The 16,400-nt window shown below is 47.0% G+C and overlaps 1 protein-coding gene across 4 annotated transcripts in view; it reads left to right on the top strand.

Annotated features, from left to right (window-relative positions):
- pds5a (PDS5 cohesin associated factor A) overlaps positions 1-16,400 on the top strand; it is a 326,590-nt gene that overhangs the window by 255,414 nt on the left and 54,776 nt on the right. For all 4 annotated transcript variants that reach the window (XM_072496600.1, XM_072496598.1, XM_072496601.1 and 1 more), the window contains exons 26-27: positions 7,527-7,641; positions 7,802-7,934. In XM_072496600.1, the coding sequence (XP_072352701.1) occupies positions 7,527-7,641; positions 7,802-7,934 (248 nt within the window). The remainder of the gene's footprint in view (positions 1-7,526; positions 7,642-7,801; positions 7,935-16,400) is intronic.

The raw sequence follows: 16,400 nt of genomic DNA, 5'->3' as shown, positions 1-16,400 counted from the left end.
ATTGTAAACGCACTAGTGATAATTTATCAAAACTCACTAGACTCTGGGGTGGTCCCAGAGGATTGGAAAGTAGCAAACGTGACACCACTGTTCAAAAAAGGAGGTCGGCAGAAAGCGGGTAATTAAAGGCCGGTAAGCTTAACTTTGGTTGTAGAGAAAATGCTGGAATCTATCATTAAGGAGGAAATAGCGGGGCACCTGGAGGGAAATTGTCCCATTGGGCAGACGCAGCATGGGTTCATAAAGGGTAGGTCGTGTCTGACTAATTTGGTAGAATGTTTTGAGGACATTACCAGTGCAGTAGATAACGGGGAGCCAATGGATGTGGTATATCTGGATTTCCAGAAAGCTTTTGACAAAGTGCCACACAAAAGGTTGCTGCATAAACTAAAGATGCATGGCATTGAGGGTAACGTGGTAGCATGGGTAGAGGATTGGTTAACTAACAGAAAGAAGAGAGTGGGGATAAATGGGTGTTTCTCTGGTTGGCAACCTGTAACTAGTGGGGTCCGTCAAGGATCAGTGTTGGGCTCGCAGTTGTTCACAATTTACATAGACGATTTGGAGTTGGGGACCAAGTGCAATGTGTCAAAGTTTGCAGACTACACTAAGATGAGTGGTAAAGCAAAAAGTGCAGAGGATACCGGAAGTCTGCAGAAGGATTTGGATAGGTTAGGTGAATGGGCTAGTGTCTGGCAGATGGAATTCAATGTTGCCAAGTGTGAGGCTATCCATTTTGGGAGGAATAACAGCAGAATGGATTATTATGTAAACGGTAAGATGTTAAAACATGCTGCTGGAGACTTCCGGGTGCGGCGATGACCAGCTGAGTCGCACGTTTCGGCAGCTCCCTGTGAAACGGACTTTTGGGCTCTTGATAGGAGTCCCAACGGCAATTTTGATGGCTAAAAACACTGTGCGGTAAACCAGAAGGGAATCCCCCCTGGATACGGATGGAAAAAGGAGGAGAGAGTGGCCAGATTGCAGTGGATCCTTTAGAACAGCGGCAAGGAAGGCAAGCAAAAACCAAGATGGCGTCGGAAGGTGGCAGTTTAACATGGGGCCCTGAACAACAAGAGTTCTTGAAATGCTGTGTGGAAGAGATCAAAAAGGAAATGAAGAAAGAGCTGTTGGCCCCGATACTACAGGCGATCGAAGGGCTAAAGGAGGAACAAAAGACCCAGGAGCGGGAGCTTCGGGTCGTGAAGGCAAAGGCAGCCGAGAATGAGGACGATATACAGGGCCTGGTGGTGAAGACGGAGACGCAGGAGGCACATCAGAAACGATGTGTGGAAAGGTTGGAGGCACTGGAAAACAACGCAAGGAGGAACAACCTGAGGATTCTTGGTCTTCCTGAAGGTGTGGAGGGAGCGGACGTCGGGGCATATGTGAGCACGATGCTGCACTCGTTAATGGGAGCGGAGGCCCCGGAGGGTCCGTTGGAGGTGGAGGGAGCATACCGAGTGATGGCGCGAGGACCGAGAGCAGGAGAAATTCCCAGAGCCATAGTGGTGAGATTCCTCCGTTTTAAGGATAGAGAAATGGTCCTTAGATGGGCGAAGAAAACTCGGAGCAGTAAATGGGAGAACGCGGTGATCCGCGTTTATCAAGACTGGAGTGCGGAGGTGGCGAGAAGGAGGGCGAGCTTTAATCGGGCCAAGGCGGTGCTTCATAAAAAGTAGATAAAATTTGGAATGCTGCAACCGGCAAGACTGTGGGTCACATATCGAGGGAGGCACCACTACTTTGAGACGGCGGATGAAGTGTGGACTTTTATTGTGGAAGAAAAACTGGAATGAGCGGGTTATTAAAAAGAACGTTCGAACGAAGTGGTGGGGCGAATGTGGGGGGCAAAGAGGGGTTTTATGTACTAATCCTGCGATGTGGTAACTTTTCTCTCTCCCACAGGTGGGGAGGTGGAGGAGATGGGGCGTTGGCCATTGGGGGCGGGGCCAAGGGAGAAGCGCGGGCTTGGTTCCCGCGCTATGATAATCATGGCGGGAATAGAGAAGCAGGAAGGAGGGGGCGTCGCACGGTGCGAGCCGAGGTCACGGGGGGAAGCCGAGGTCAGCCAGAGTTTGCTGACTTCTGGGAGCAACATGGGGGGAGTAATTACGCTAGCGGGGGATCTAGCGGGGGGGGGTGGGAGGGGGGAATTACTGGGTTGCTGCTGCTGGGGAGAGGGGGGAGCTGGTATGGGAGAGGATGGGCGGGGGGGCACCGCCTGGGGGAGATACAGCTGCGTGGGAACCGGGTGAGGAGCTGGAAAAAGGTGATGGCTAATCGACAAGGGGGGGGGGTTAGGAAGCCCCCCAACTCGGCTGATCACGTGGAACGTGAGAGGGCTGAACGGGCCGATAAAGAGGGCACGGGTACTCGCACACCTTAAGAAACTTAAGGCAGATGTGGTTATGTTACAGGAAACGCACCTGAAACTGATAGACCAGGTTAGGCTACGCAAAGAATGGGTGGGGCAGGTGTTCCATTCGGGGCTAGATGCGAAAAACAGGGGGGTGGCTATATTAGTGGGGAAGCGGGTAATGTTCGAGGCAAAGACTATAGTGGCGGATAACGGGGGCAGATACGTGATGGTGAGTGGCAAACTACAGGGGGAGACGGTGGTTTTGGTAAACGTATATGCCCCGAACTGGGATGATGCCAATTTTATGAGGCGGATGCTAGGACGCCTTCCGGACCTAGAGATGGGAAAGCTGATAATGGGGGGAGATTTTAATACGGTGTTGGAACCAGGGCTGGATAGGTCGAAGTCCAGGACTGGAAGGAGGCCGGCAGCAGCCAAGGTACTTAAAGATTTTATGGAGCAGATGGGAGGTGTAGACCCGTGGAGATTTAGCAGACCTAGGAGTAAGGAGTTCTCGTTTTTCTCCTATGTCAATAAAGTCTACTCGCGAATAGACTTTTTTGTGCTGGGTAGGGCATTGATCCCGAAGGTGAGGGGAACGGAGTATACGGCTATAGCCATTTCGGATCACGCTCCACACTGGGTGGACTTGGAGATAGGGGAGGAAACAGGAGGGCGCCCACCCTGGAGAATGGACATGGGACTAATGGCAGATGAGGGGGTGTGTCTAAGGGTGAGGGGGTGCATTGAAAAGTACTTGGAACTCAATGATAATGGGGAGGTCCAGGTGGGAGTGGTCTGGGAGGCGTTGAAGGCGGTGGTTAGAGGGGAGCTGATATCAACAAGGGCACATAAAGGGAAGCAGGAGAGTAAGGAACGGGAGCGGTTGCTGCAAGAACTTTTGAGGGTGGACAGACAATATGCGGAAGCACCGGAGGAGGGACTGTACAGGCAAAGGCTACATGTAGAATTTGACTTGCTGACTACAGGCACTGCAGAGACACAATGGAGGAAGGCACAGGGTGTACAGTACGAATATGGGGAGAAGGCGAGCAGGTTGCTGGCACACCAATTGAGGAAAAGGGGAGCAGCGAGGGAAATAGGGGGAGTGAGGGATGAGGAAGGAGAGATGGAGCGGGGAGCGGAGAGAGTGAATGGAGTGTTCAAGACATTTTATAAAAAATTATATGAAGCTCAACCCCCGGATGGGAGGGAGAGAATGATGGGCTTCTTGGATCGGCTGGAATTTCACAAGGTGGAAGAGCAGGAAAGGGTGGGACTGGGAGCACAGATCGAGGTAGAAGAAGTGGTGAAAGTAATTAGGAGCATGCAGGCGGGAAAGGCCCCGGGACCGGATGGATTCCCAGTCGAATTCTATAGAAAATATGTGGACTTGCTCGCCCCGGTACTGACGAGGACCTTTAATGAGGCAAAGGAAAGGGGACAACTGCCCCCCGACTATGTCTGAAGCAACGATATCGCTTCTCTTAAAGAAGGAAAAGGACCCGCTACAATGCGGGTCCTATAGACCTATTTCCCTCCTAAATGTAGATGCCAAGATCCTGGCCAAGGTAATGGCAATGAGAATAGAGGAATGTGTCCCGGGGGTGGTCCACGAGGACCAAACTGGGTTTGTGAAGGGGTTTTGGAGAGGGGTATGTTAGATGGGTGCAGCTGTTGTATAGGGCCCCAGTGGCGAGCGTGGTCACGAATGGACGGGGATCTGCATATTTTCGGCTCCATAGAGGGACAAGGCAGGGATGCCCTCTGTCCCCATTATTGTTTGCACTGGCGATTGAGCCCCTGGCGATGGCGTTGAGGGGTTCCAAGAAGTGGAGGGGAGTACTTAGGGGAGGAGAAGAGCACCGGGTATCTTTGTATGCGGACGATTTGCTACTATACGTGGCGGACCCGGCGGAGGGGATGCCAGAAATAATGCGGATACTTGGGGAGTTTGGGGATTTTTCAGGGTATAAATTGAACATGGGGAAAAGTGAGTTGTTTGTGGTGCATCCAGGGGAGCAGAGTAGAGAAATAGAGGACCTACCGTTGAGGAAGGTAACAAGGGACTTTCGTTACCTGGGGATCCAGATAGCTAAGAATTGGGGCACATTGCATAGGTTAAATTTAACGCGGTTGGTGGAACAGATGGAGGAGGATTTTAAGAGATGGGATATGGTATCCCTGTCAATGGCAGGGAGGGTGCAGGCGGTTAAGATGGTGGTCCTCCCGAGATTCCTCTTTGTGTTTCAGTGCCTCCCGGTGGTGATCACGAAGGCTTTTTTTTAAAGGATTGAAAAGAGCATCATGGGTTTTGTGTGGGCCGGGAAGACCCCGAGAGTGAGGAAGGGATTCTTACAGCGTAGCAGGGATAGGGGGGGGGCTGGCACTACCGAGCCTAAGTGAGTATTATTGGGCCGCTAATATTTCAATGGTGAGTAAGTGGATGGGAGAGGAGGAGGGAGCGGCGTGGAAGAGATTAGAGAGGGCGTCCTGTAGGGGGACTAGCCTACAGGCTATGGTGACAGCCCCATTGCCGTTCTCACCGAGGAACTACACCACAAGCCCGGTGGTGGTGGCTACACTGAAGATTTGGGGACAGTGGAGACGGCATAGGGGAAAGACTGGAGCCTTGGGGGGGTCCCCGATAAGAAACAACCATAGGTTTGCCCCGGGGGGAATGGATGGGGGATATGGAATGTGGCAAAGAGCAGGAATAACGCAACTGAAAGATCTGTTTGTGGATGGGAAGTTCGCGAGTCTGGGAGCGCTGACCGAGAAATATGGGTTGCCCCAAGGGAATGCATTCAGGTATATGCAACTGAGGGCTTTTGCGAGGCAACAGGTGAGGGAATTCCCGCAGCTCCCGACACAAGAGGTGCAGGACAGAGTGATCTCAAAGACATGGGTGGGGGATGGTAAGGTGTCAGATATATATAGGGAAATGAGGGACGAAGGGGAGACTATGGTAGATGAACTAAAAGGGAAATGGGAAGAAGAGCTGGGGAAGGAGATCGAGGAGGGGCTGTGGGCAGATGCCCTAAGCAGGGTAAACTCGTCGTCCTCGTGTGCCAGGCTAAGCCTGATTCAGTTTAAGGTATTACACCGGGCACATATGACTGGAGCACGGCTCAGTAAATTTTTGGGGGTGGAGGATAGGTGTGCGAGGTGCTCGAGAAGCCCAGCGAATCATACCCATATGTTTTGGTCATGCCCGGCACTACAGGGGTTTTGGATGGGGGTGACAAAGGTGCTTTCAAAAGTAGTCGGAGTCCGGGTCGAACCAAGCTGGGGGTTAGCTATATTTGGGGTTGCACAAGAGCCGGGAGTGCAGGAGGCGAGAGAGGCCGATGTTTTGGCCTTTGCGTCCCTAGTAGCCCGGCGCAGGATATTGCTAATGTGGAAAGAAGCCAAGCCCCCGGGGGTGGAGACCTGGATAAATGACATGGCGGGGTTTATAAAGCTAGAGCGGATTAAGTTCGTCCTAAGGGGGTCGGCTCAAGGGTTCACCAGGCGGTGGCAACCGTTCGTCGAATACCTCGCAGAAAGATAGACGGAATGGGAAAAAGAAGGCAGCAGCAGCAGCCCAGGATCCCGGGGGGGGGGGGGGGGGGGGGGGGGGGGGGGAGGAGGAACCAGAAGGACTCTCGGGGTTGTTAATATATACTGTATAGTATGTATAGGTCGTTGCTACAGATAATTATATATTGGACTGTTAAATTATATTTTTGGAGAGTGTTACTTGTGACAAGGCAGTTGCCAATTAGGGCTTGTTTTCATTTTTGTTATTTATTATTTATTCATATTTTGTTTATAAAATAGGTCATTGTTATTTGTGTTGTTATAATATTGTGTAAAGGATGCACAATGTACTGTGTTGGTTGACCAAAAATTTTCAATAAAATATTTAATAAAAAAAAAAAAAGCTGCTGTGCAGAGGGACCTGGGTGTGCTGGTGCACGAGTCGCAAAAAGTTGGTGTGCAGGTGCAACAGGTGATTAAGAAGGCTAATCGAGTTTTGTCTTTCGTTGCTAGAGGGATGGAGTTCAAGACTAGGGAGGTTATGCTGCAATTGGTACAAGGTGTTGGTGAGGCCACATCTGGAGTATTGTGTTCAGTTTTGGTCTCCTTACCTGAGAAAGGACATATTGGCACTGGAGGGAGTGCAGAGGAGATTCACTAGGTTGATCCCAGAGTTGAGGGGATTAGATTATGACGAGAGGTTGAGTAGACTGGGACTGTACTCATTGGAGTTTAGAAGGATGCGGGGGGGATCTTATTGAAACATATAAAATTATGACGGGAATAGATAGGATAGATGCGGGCAGGTTGTTTCCACTGGTCGGGGAAAGCAGAACTAGGGGGCATAGCCTCAAAATAAGGGGAAGTAGATTTAGGACCGAGTTTAGGAGGAACTTTTTCACCCAAAGGGTTGTGAATCTCTGGAATTCCTTGCCCAGTGAAGCAGTTGAGGCTCCTTCTTTAAACGTTTTTAAGAAAAAGATAGATACCTTTCTAAAGAATAAAGGGATTCGGGGATATGGTGTACGGGCCGGAGAGTGGAACTGAGTCCACAAAGATCAGCCATGATCTCATTGAATGGCGGAGCAGGCTCGAGGGGCCAGATGGCCTACTCCTGTTCCTAGTTCTTATGTTCTTTACTCTGGTGAAGGAATCAAAAACAAGGGAAATAATCTTAAAATTAGAGCTAGACTACGCAGGCGCAAAATTAGAAAGCACGTTTTCACATGGGATATTCAAAATCTGGAACACACTCTGATGAATGCTGCAGCAGTTGGAGCTTCCAAAGGTGGGCAACCATGATCTAATTCAATGCTTGAGCAGGCTTCAGGGGCTGAATGACAGCCTACTACTGTTCTTAATATACCTTTTCTATGTTCCGTAACCACCTCCATTTATAAAGATCGGCATTTTGTTCATGTTATGTTTACCTCCTGTTGTGAGTGGTTAGTTGAGTATACTTTAGTTTAAGTAATAACGCAACTGTACTACTAGCTGCTTGTTTTTGAAAGCACAAGGCCTATATTCAGGACTACTTTGAAATTGTTGATCAGTTTTTGCCTATTTTCTAGCTTGGTATGGCTGTATCCAGCACTTATAACTTTTTAAAATAAATTGTATAACATGCTTTTTTCTTCTTCAGAGAAGCTGTTGTCTCTATTGCCAGAATATGTAGTTCCATACACTGTACACTTGCTTGCCCATGATCCGGATTTTACCAAAACACAGGATATTGAGCAGCTGCGTGACATCAAAGAGTAAGTAATGCTAAACTGCTGAAATTTGACCCTGGAACATAGATTTTTAAGTAGGTTCCATATCATGGAAGATGCCATTTATAGCATCCTCTTTTTAGTCTTGTTGACCTTGTTTGATTTTTTAATGTTGCTAAGGCTTCTTCTAATTGTATTTGATAAGGTGCCTGTGGTTCATGTTGGAAGTTTTAATGACAAAAAATGAAAATAATAGCCATGCTTTTATAAGGAAAATGGTGGAGAACATCAAGCAAACAAAGGATGCCCAAGCACCAGATGATGGCAAAATGAATGAGGTGAGAAATACATGTCTTGTAACACATTGCTTTACAGAGATGCATTAGAAAAACTAAATCACTTGGTGTAGTCTGTACTATTTAAACCGAGGAAAATTGTCCTGTAAACACGTGCACATTCTTGTGTTCATAATTGTAAGTGCTAAAGTTGCAAAAGATCATAATTATCTGTTTCAAATGTATAGCTGGAATTAATACTTTTTTAATGCAACTTTATTTTCAAGCAAAATTAAGCATAACCTTCTTAATCTTCCAACTTTGCATTCAAAATCAATATTACAATATCTGAAATTCATGCTGAACTATAAAATGGTTCCTTTATTCCATTTATGTCATTTTGAATACGGTGACAGGGGCTAGCACTGCTGCCCCACAGCGCCAGGACCCCGGATTCAATTCAGACCTTGGATGACTGGAGTTTGCAAGCTCTCTCCGTGTCTGTGTGGCTTTCCTCTGGGTGCTGTGGTTTCCTCCAGGATTTGCCGTTTAGGTGGGTTTACAGGGATAGGGTGGGTGAGTGGGCCTAGAAAGGGTGCTCTTTCAGAGGGTTGGTACATACTTGATGGGCTGAATGGCCTCCTTTAGGGATACTGATACAATGTGGCTCAGTAAACAATATAGATGCGAAGATTAGCAGATGGGCAATTAAAATTTTCAGATGACATTTGTTTCATTAGCCTGTTTACTGTAAAACAGTACACACTTCTTCATTCTTGTGTGCTCTGCCCGAAGGCAGCTCCCTGGATCATAGTTATTGCCATGTTTCTATGTCCTGTGCCAGTCTTTTGATTTTCCTCCAACTTCCTTCAATTTTCAAACCTTCCAATATTGATAATATTTTCCTTCCTCTTCCTCATTTTCATTGAAATCTTCCTTCCATAATATCTCTTATTAGTCCACTTCTTCTTGAGATGTGCATTACCCAGTGTCTCTGCCTTTTCATTTAAAAAAAAATAATTTTACAGTACCCAATTCTTTTTTCTTTCTCCATTAAGGGGCAATTTAACATGGCCAATTCACATCTTTGGGTTGTGGGGGTGAGACCCACGCAGACATGGAGAGAATGTGCAAACTCCACACGGACAATGGTCCGGGATCGAACCCGGGTCCTCAGTGCCTTGAGGCAGCGGTGCTAACCACTGCGCCATTGTGCCGTCCTGTCTTTTCATAATTACATTCAGTAAATTTTTGTTCGTTCACTATCCTCGGTACTTAATTACTTTATTTTTTTGTCCAGCTGATCATTTCCATTCTCCTCCAAACCCATATTTCAAAGCTATTTAGCAATTTGGTTGGTCTCCACTTTCCATAATGTTCAAGTCTTCACCATACAAAATGTGTAGATTTAAGATTATAATAATAAACAAAGAAATGCCATACAACTGCTTAAATTGTTTGTCAGCTTAATACCACCAAAAATAATATTTATGCTTTTATTTAAAGGTCTCTTATAACAATGTAAATAAATTCATTTGGCAATTATGATTGAGGCATGATTTTCTATTTATTTCTTTCATATTCTATCATGGGATGTGCATGTCACTGGTTAGGCCACCATTTTTTGCCCATCCCTAATAACCCTCGAGACGGTGGTGATGAACCATCTTCTTGAACTGCTGCAGACCATGTAATGGTGCAGGTACACCCATATTGTCGTTCGGAAGGAAGTTCTGCGATTATGACCCAGTGACCGTGAAACAACCGTGATATGGTTCCAAGTCAGGGTGGTTTGGAGGGGGCGTTGCAGGTGTAGTGCTCCTATACTTCTGCCCTTGTCCTTCAAGGGGTTTGCAAGCTGCTGTTGAAGGAACCTTTGTGAATTGCTGTAGTGCATCTTGTAGATGGTACACCTGGCAGCCACTGTGGAGTGTAGTGGAGAGAACGAATGTGCTTGATGGGGTGCCAGTGAAACAGACTGCTTTGTCCTGGATGATGTCAAGCTTTTTTGAGTGTTTTTGGAGATGCACTTACCCAGGCAAGTGGAGAATATTCCAGCACTTTTCTGACTTGTGCCTTGTAGATGTTGGTGAGGCTCTAGGGTGCCAGGAGGTGAGTCACTCAGCGCAGGAGTCCTAGCCACTGACCTGATCTTGAAGCCACAGTATTTATATGGCTGGTCCACTTCAGTTTCTGATCAAACCCTCCCCCAAGAACGTTAATAGTGGGGGATTCAGGGGCAGCATGGTGGCGCAGTGGTTAGCATTGCTGCCTCATGGCGCCGAGGTCCCAAGTTCAATCCCGGCTGTGGGTCACTGTTCGTGTGGAGTTTGCACATTCTCCCCGTGTTTGCGTGGGTTTCGCCCCCACAACCTAAAGATGTGCAGGGTAAGTGGATTGGCCACGCTAAATTGCCCCTGAATTGGAAAAAATTAATTGGGTACTCTTAAATTTATTTTACAAGAAATAGTGTGGGATTCAGCGATGGTAATGCCATTGTAATGTCATTGGAAAATGGTCATTTCCTGGCACTTGTGTGTTGTGATGTATCTTGTCACTTATCAACCCAAGCCTGAATGTCATCTAGCTCTTGCTGTATTTGGGTACAGACTACATCTGTGTCTCAGGAGTTGTGAATGGTGCTGAACATTTTACAATCATCAATGAACATCCCACTTCTGACCTTCTGGTGAAGGGAAGGTCTTTGATGAAACAGCTGTAGGTGGTTGGGCCAAAGACACTATCCTGAGGAGCTCCTGCAGTGATGTCCTGGGACTGAAATGAATGACCTCCAATAACCACATCCAGCTTCCTTTCTAGGTATGACTCCCAACCAGTGGAGAATCTCCCCCCCGATACCCATTGACTTCAGCTTTGCAAAGGCTCCTGATGCCACAGTCCATCAAATGTGACCTTGATATCAAGAGTGGGGTGACGTTCAGGGTGGTGGGGGTGCAGTTTATTGGGCTACTGGTTGCAATTACAAGTGTAAAAGCTCTGTTACCTGTCTGTAACAGCTGGTAGAAATGGAAATCTATAGCTGTTTCAAACTCGAGCCATCCAATATTGTAAACAGACCTTCTGCCGTAAAAAGTAATGGTTTTTTAAAGCAGTTTGGCATTTAGGTCTGATGTGCGCAAAGAAATGAATGAGTACGATTTGATGGATATTGCGGAGACATGGCTGCAGGAGACAAGGATTGGTTAGTTGAGGACATCCTGAGGGTGGACCGGAGGTATTCGGTGGTGCTGGAGGAAGAGTTGTTAAAGGAGAGACAGAGGCTCCAGATGGAGTTTGGGCTGGTGTCCACAAGAATGGTGGTAGGGCAGCTATGGAGGGCCAGAGGGGAGGTTTATGAGTACAGGTAGAGCGAGCAGGATGTTGATGCACCAGCTGAGGAAGCAGGCGGTGGCGAGAAACGGAATCTTCCCTAAAACCTGCCTCAAAATCCACGTCATCCCAATTTGGGGCATAAACACTCACTAGCACCACAGGCTTCACCAAATGCCATGGGTGGCATGGTAGTGCAGTGGTTAGCACTGCTGCCTCACAGCTCCAGGGACCTGGGTTAAATTCCTGCTAAATTGCCCCTTAGTGTCTAAAAGGTTAGGTGGGGTCACTGGGTTAGGGGGATAGGGTGGAGGCTTCAGTAGGCTCCTCTTTCCAAAGGCCAGTGCAGACTGAATGGGCCAAATGGCATCCTTCTGCATTGTAAATTCTATGATAACTTCCCGCTTGCCATCACGTACCTGACCCCAGGGTTGGTTACAATACAGCCGACCTCAAAGACCACCCTCTTGTTGACCAGCACCACCACCCCACTTGTCTTCATATCCAGCCCCGAGTGGAACACCTGATCCACCCACCCCTTAAAAAAATAAATAATCTTTATTGTCACAAGGAGTCTTACATTAACACTGCAATGAACTTACTGTGAAAAGCCCCTAGTCGCCACATTCCGAACCTTGGGCCCTGGAGCTGTGAAGCAACAGTGCTAGCCACTGTGCTACCGTGCTGCCCATCAGCCGTGTCTGATCCCCCAGCATCGTGTGTCTCCTGAAGGAACACAACGTTCAACTCAAACACGATCATTTAACCGGCCCCGCACATTCCGCTTCGGGGCACTCCCTGACCCTTTTCCTTGCTGATGAGCCATGTTCTTTCCCCTGCTCCCTCTGGCCTCTGCCCGCATCTCATGTCCATCCCCAAGATGTCCACCACTGTCCCTCCTTAACCAATTGCATCACACCAGCATTTGCTACGGCAGTATCCCTCCCTTCCACCCCACACCCCCATAGCCAAAGAGAAAATCAAGCCATCCCCCCCCCCCCCCCCCCCCCCATCCACCGCTCCTGTGGACCTCCCACTTCACCCTTGTTAACTAGCAAACCAGCTAACATTGTGGCCCCGCCCATGGTCTCCGTCTACACCCCTCCCCAAATCCACCTTCATCACCCCCCGAAACCGAAACATAAAAGAAAGCACTCTCGCCCTCTCTGCTTCCCTTCTCATTAAATTCACCAATCCACCCATCTTGTGAACCTACATTCCCCATATTGAACATCTCCACAGTTCAGTGACCTCCCACTCCTCTCATAAATTCACTCGCCTTCTCTGGCATTTCAAAATAAAACTCCCAATTCGATGCGTGACACACAGATGAGCAGGATTCAGCACCCCAAACTTCACCCCCTCCTTGTAGGGGGCAGCCCTAATCCACACCCAGATCCTGGTATATTCTCAGCTTCCTCCCCTCCCAGGTGCACTTCTTCATCTGCCTCGCCCATTTCATGATTTTCTCCTTATCGAGAAAATGATGCAGCCTCACCACCATCGCCCTTGGTGGCTCCTTCACCTTCGACCTTCTCCTCAGCACCCTGTATGCCCGATGCACCTCGAGGGGATAGCCAAAGACCCCTCCGCCATCAGCTTCTCCAGCACATTTGCCACATATTTAGCAGCCTGCACTCCTTCGATCCCTCAGGCATTCCCACAATCCAGAGATTCTGCTTCCTGGAGTGATTCTCGAGGTGCTCCACCTTCTCCCTCAACCTCTTGTGGCGATCTTCCACCAGCAGCATCTCTGCCTCCAGCAAGGCCAGCCGGTCCTCATGCTCCCCCATCGACTCCGTCCACCTTCTGGAGATGGGCCTTGCCACTACAGCCTCTGCTCCACTCTCTCGATAGCTGCCTTAAGCGGTTCCTCCATTTTAGCCAGGTCCTCAGATCTCCTTCCTCCGCTGCTGAAACTTGTTCAAAAAGTTCACAAGCTGCTCTGAAGACGACTGGGCAGGGAACAAGGCCCCAACAAATATTGAAACAGATATTAAGAGTTTTTATGAATATCTTTAAAAAGAAGATATGTCATGTCGCATTACATTCACCCCCCACCATCTGGCCTGAGCTTGCGAAGTCCTACAAACTGTCCTGGCTTGAGATAATTCCCGCCTCTTTAACCTGTGGTTACCCCTCTCTCTGGCTCCACAAAGACATTACCTGCTAATGTTCGCATTCAAACTATTGTCTGGCATCTTTGACTTTGTCTATATAAATGTTTCTGGAACCCACCTCTCCATTCACCTGAGGAAGGAGCAATGCTCTGAAAGCTAGTGATTTGAAACAAACCTGTTGGACTTTAACCTGGTGCTGTAAGACTTCTTCCTGTGCTCACCCCAGTCCAACGCCAGCATCTCCACATCATCTTTAAAAAGAAGAGTTAACAAAGTGAACATTGGTCCTTTAGAAAGTGAACCTGGAGAATTTAATAGAAAACAAGGAGATGGCAGATGAATAAAATAGGTATTTTGCACCAGCCTTCACTACAGACGATACATCCCAGAAGCAGCTATAAAGCAGCAAATTGAAGGGAGGAAGGAACTCGGGAAAATTACAGTCACCAGAGAAGTGATACTGAGTAGATTGTTGGAGCTGCGGGCAGACAAGAGTTGGGGCCCGGACTTCATCCTGGGGTCTTTGAGGAAGTGTCTAGTCAGATATTTGATGTGTTGATTTTAGTTTTCCAAAACTCCTTAGATTCAGGAAAGACTACATTAGATTAGAAGATAGCAAATGTAACTCCATTATTCCAAAAAGAAAGGGAGTCAGAAAGCAGATAACGTGCCAATTAGTTTAACATCTGTTGTAGGGAAAATGTTCGAAGTTATTATTAAAGAAGTTATCCTGAGGCATTTGGATAAGCTCAAGGTAATCAGGCAGAACCAGAATGGTTCTGTGCAAGGAAAATCATGTTTAACCAGCTTATTGGAATTCTTTGAGGAAGTAACCTATGCTGCGGATAAAGGGGAACCAATGGATGCACTGTATTTGGATTTCCAGAAGGTATTGATAAAATGCCATATCAAAGGCTTTGTGGAAAATAATAGCTTGTGTTATAGGAGGTAACATCTTGGCCTGGATAGAAGACTGACTGGAAACACAGTAGCCATAAATAAGTTTTTTTGGATGGCATGATGTCACGAGTGGTGTGCCACAGAATCAGTGCTGGCACCTCAACTGTTTACAATTTATATAAATGACTTGGATGAAGGTATTGAAGGGACGGTTACCAAATTTTCTGATGACACAAATAAAGTAAGTTGTAAAGAGGACATAAGGAACATACAAAAGATATGGATAGATAAGTGAGTGGGCAAAGATCTGGCAAATGGAGTAAAATGTGGGAAAATGTGAAAGTGTCCATTTTGACAGAAAGATAAAAAAGAAGCATATTATCTAAATGGTGAGAAATTGCAGAGCTCTGAGGTGCAGAGGGATCTGAGTGTCCTAATGCATGAATCACAAAAGGCTAATATGCAGATACAGCAAGTAATTAGGAAAGCCAATAGAATTATATCATTTATTGCAAGGGGAATTGAAAACAAAAGTAGGGAGACTATGGTTCAGTTTACAGGTCACTGGTATATTTGGAGTACTGTGTACAATATTGGTCACCTTTAAGGAAGTATGTCAATGCATTGGAAGTAGTTCAGAGAATGTTTGCCAGGCTAATATCTGAAATGGGTGGGTTGTCTTCAGAGGAAAGTTTAGACAGGCTAGACTTGTATCACTAGAGTTTAGAAGACTTGATTGAAACATATAAGATCCTGAGGGGTTGTGACAGTGTGAATGGGAAGAGGATGTTTCCTCTTGTCGGAGTCAAGGGCTAAGGACAAGTGCTTAAAACTGAAATGAGGTGAATTTGTTTCACTTAGATGCTCGTGTGTCTTTGGAATTCTTTTCCTGAAAAGGTGGTCGAAGCAGGGTCTATGAACATTTTTTAGGTAGAGGTAGATAGATCATTGCTGAGCAAGGGGGTGATAAATTTTGGGGTAGGTGGGACACAGATTTGAGGTTACCATCAGATCAGCCATAATTTTATTAAATAGTGGAGCAGGCTCGAGGGGTTGAATGACAGCCTCTTGCTCATTATTCATACGTACCTTTCCCTGTCCAATGGCACGGTGAATGTAGTCAGATACTGAGTTGAACAGAGAACTGCTATTGCTATACTGTGGCTTACTAGATGTATTGCATGCAGCCACATGATCTCCATTTCATTCGGCAGAAGAAGAACATCTCACAACCATGGCTCAAACTGATATGTATCCAAAGTACTGAGACACAGATGAGATTATTGTGTCATTGACTGTTGTCACAAGGGGTTATAACAGGGTAGGTGCCAGTGAATTGAAAAGATCAATGTGTTCTTAAAAAATTACATCAAAGTATATGCACACAATTACAAACTTGTTGGGCTGCTTTCAGTGTCAAGTAAAATAGGTTGAGCAGTAAGTTATCAAAAGGAAGCAAAGTATCTACAAAGGGGGAAAAATAGGTTGTGAGTGAACAAAAATTTAGAAGATTGGATGTATTGTAGGAAAATGTGAATTTTTCCACAAAGACAGGAAGAGCAGAAAAGTAGTCTGCCGTGTAAATGGAGAGATTGCAGAACTACTACTACAACTAACGTATTCACTAATGAACAGCTAGATGTCAAATTTGAAATTTGTCAGCCAGCTGCAGCCTCATCAGCCTGGTGCAGGCAGTGAGACCACTGCTGAAGCACAGGCTGGTGTACTTGTCGCTTATATGCACATGGTTTGCGTTTTGCCACAGCTGCTCTTGGGCGAGTCAGTGTCCTCAATGGAGAACGTTGTTGTGGCAGTGTCCCAACTCCAGTGTGAAACCTGTTCAGTTTGACCCACTTACCATGCGTGAGATTGAAGCTTCAGAGTTCCAATGTGGGATCATCAACCAACTGCTGACTCCGGGTCATGTTGGTGTTGAGTCACGGGTCATTCCACAGTCCAGCAGCAGAACTACCTTTCTCAGGCAGGTTGGTCCAGATTGTCTGGCTTTAGATGAAGCATTTGCTGGGCGGGTGGGTGATGACTTCTACCCATCAGGATGTTTGTGCACTCTTTCTAGCAATTGTGCTGTGCTAGGCACGCAACTGATTTGTGGTGGCACAGTTGCACAGCATAGGGAGCCACTTTGTTTGTTGACCAATTACTCCTGAGATGTTCTTCA

This window comes from Scyliorhinus torazame, chromosome 3 (genome assembly GCF_047496885.1).
Source record: "Scyliorhinus torazame isolate Kashiwa2021f chromosome 3, sScyTor2.1, whole genome shotgun sequence".
NCBI classification, from domain to species: domain Eukaryota; kingdom Metazoa; phylum Chordata; class Chondrichthyes; order Carcharhiniformes; family Scyliorhinidae; genus Scyliorhinus; species Scyliorhinus torazame.
This window is presented reverse-complemented; position numbering and strand designations above follow the sequence as displayed.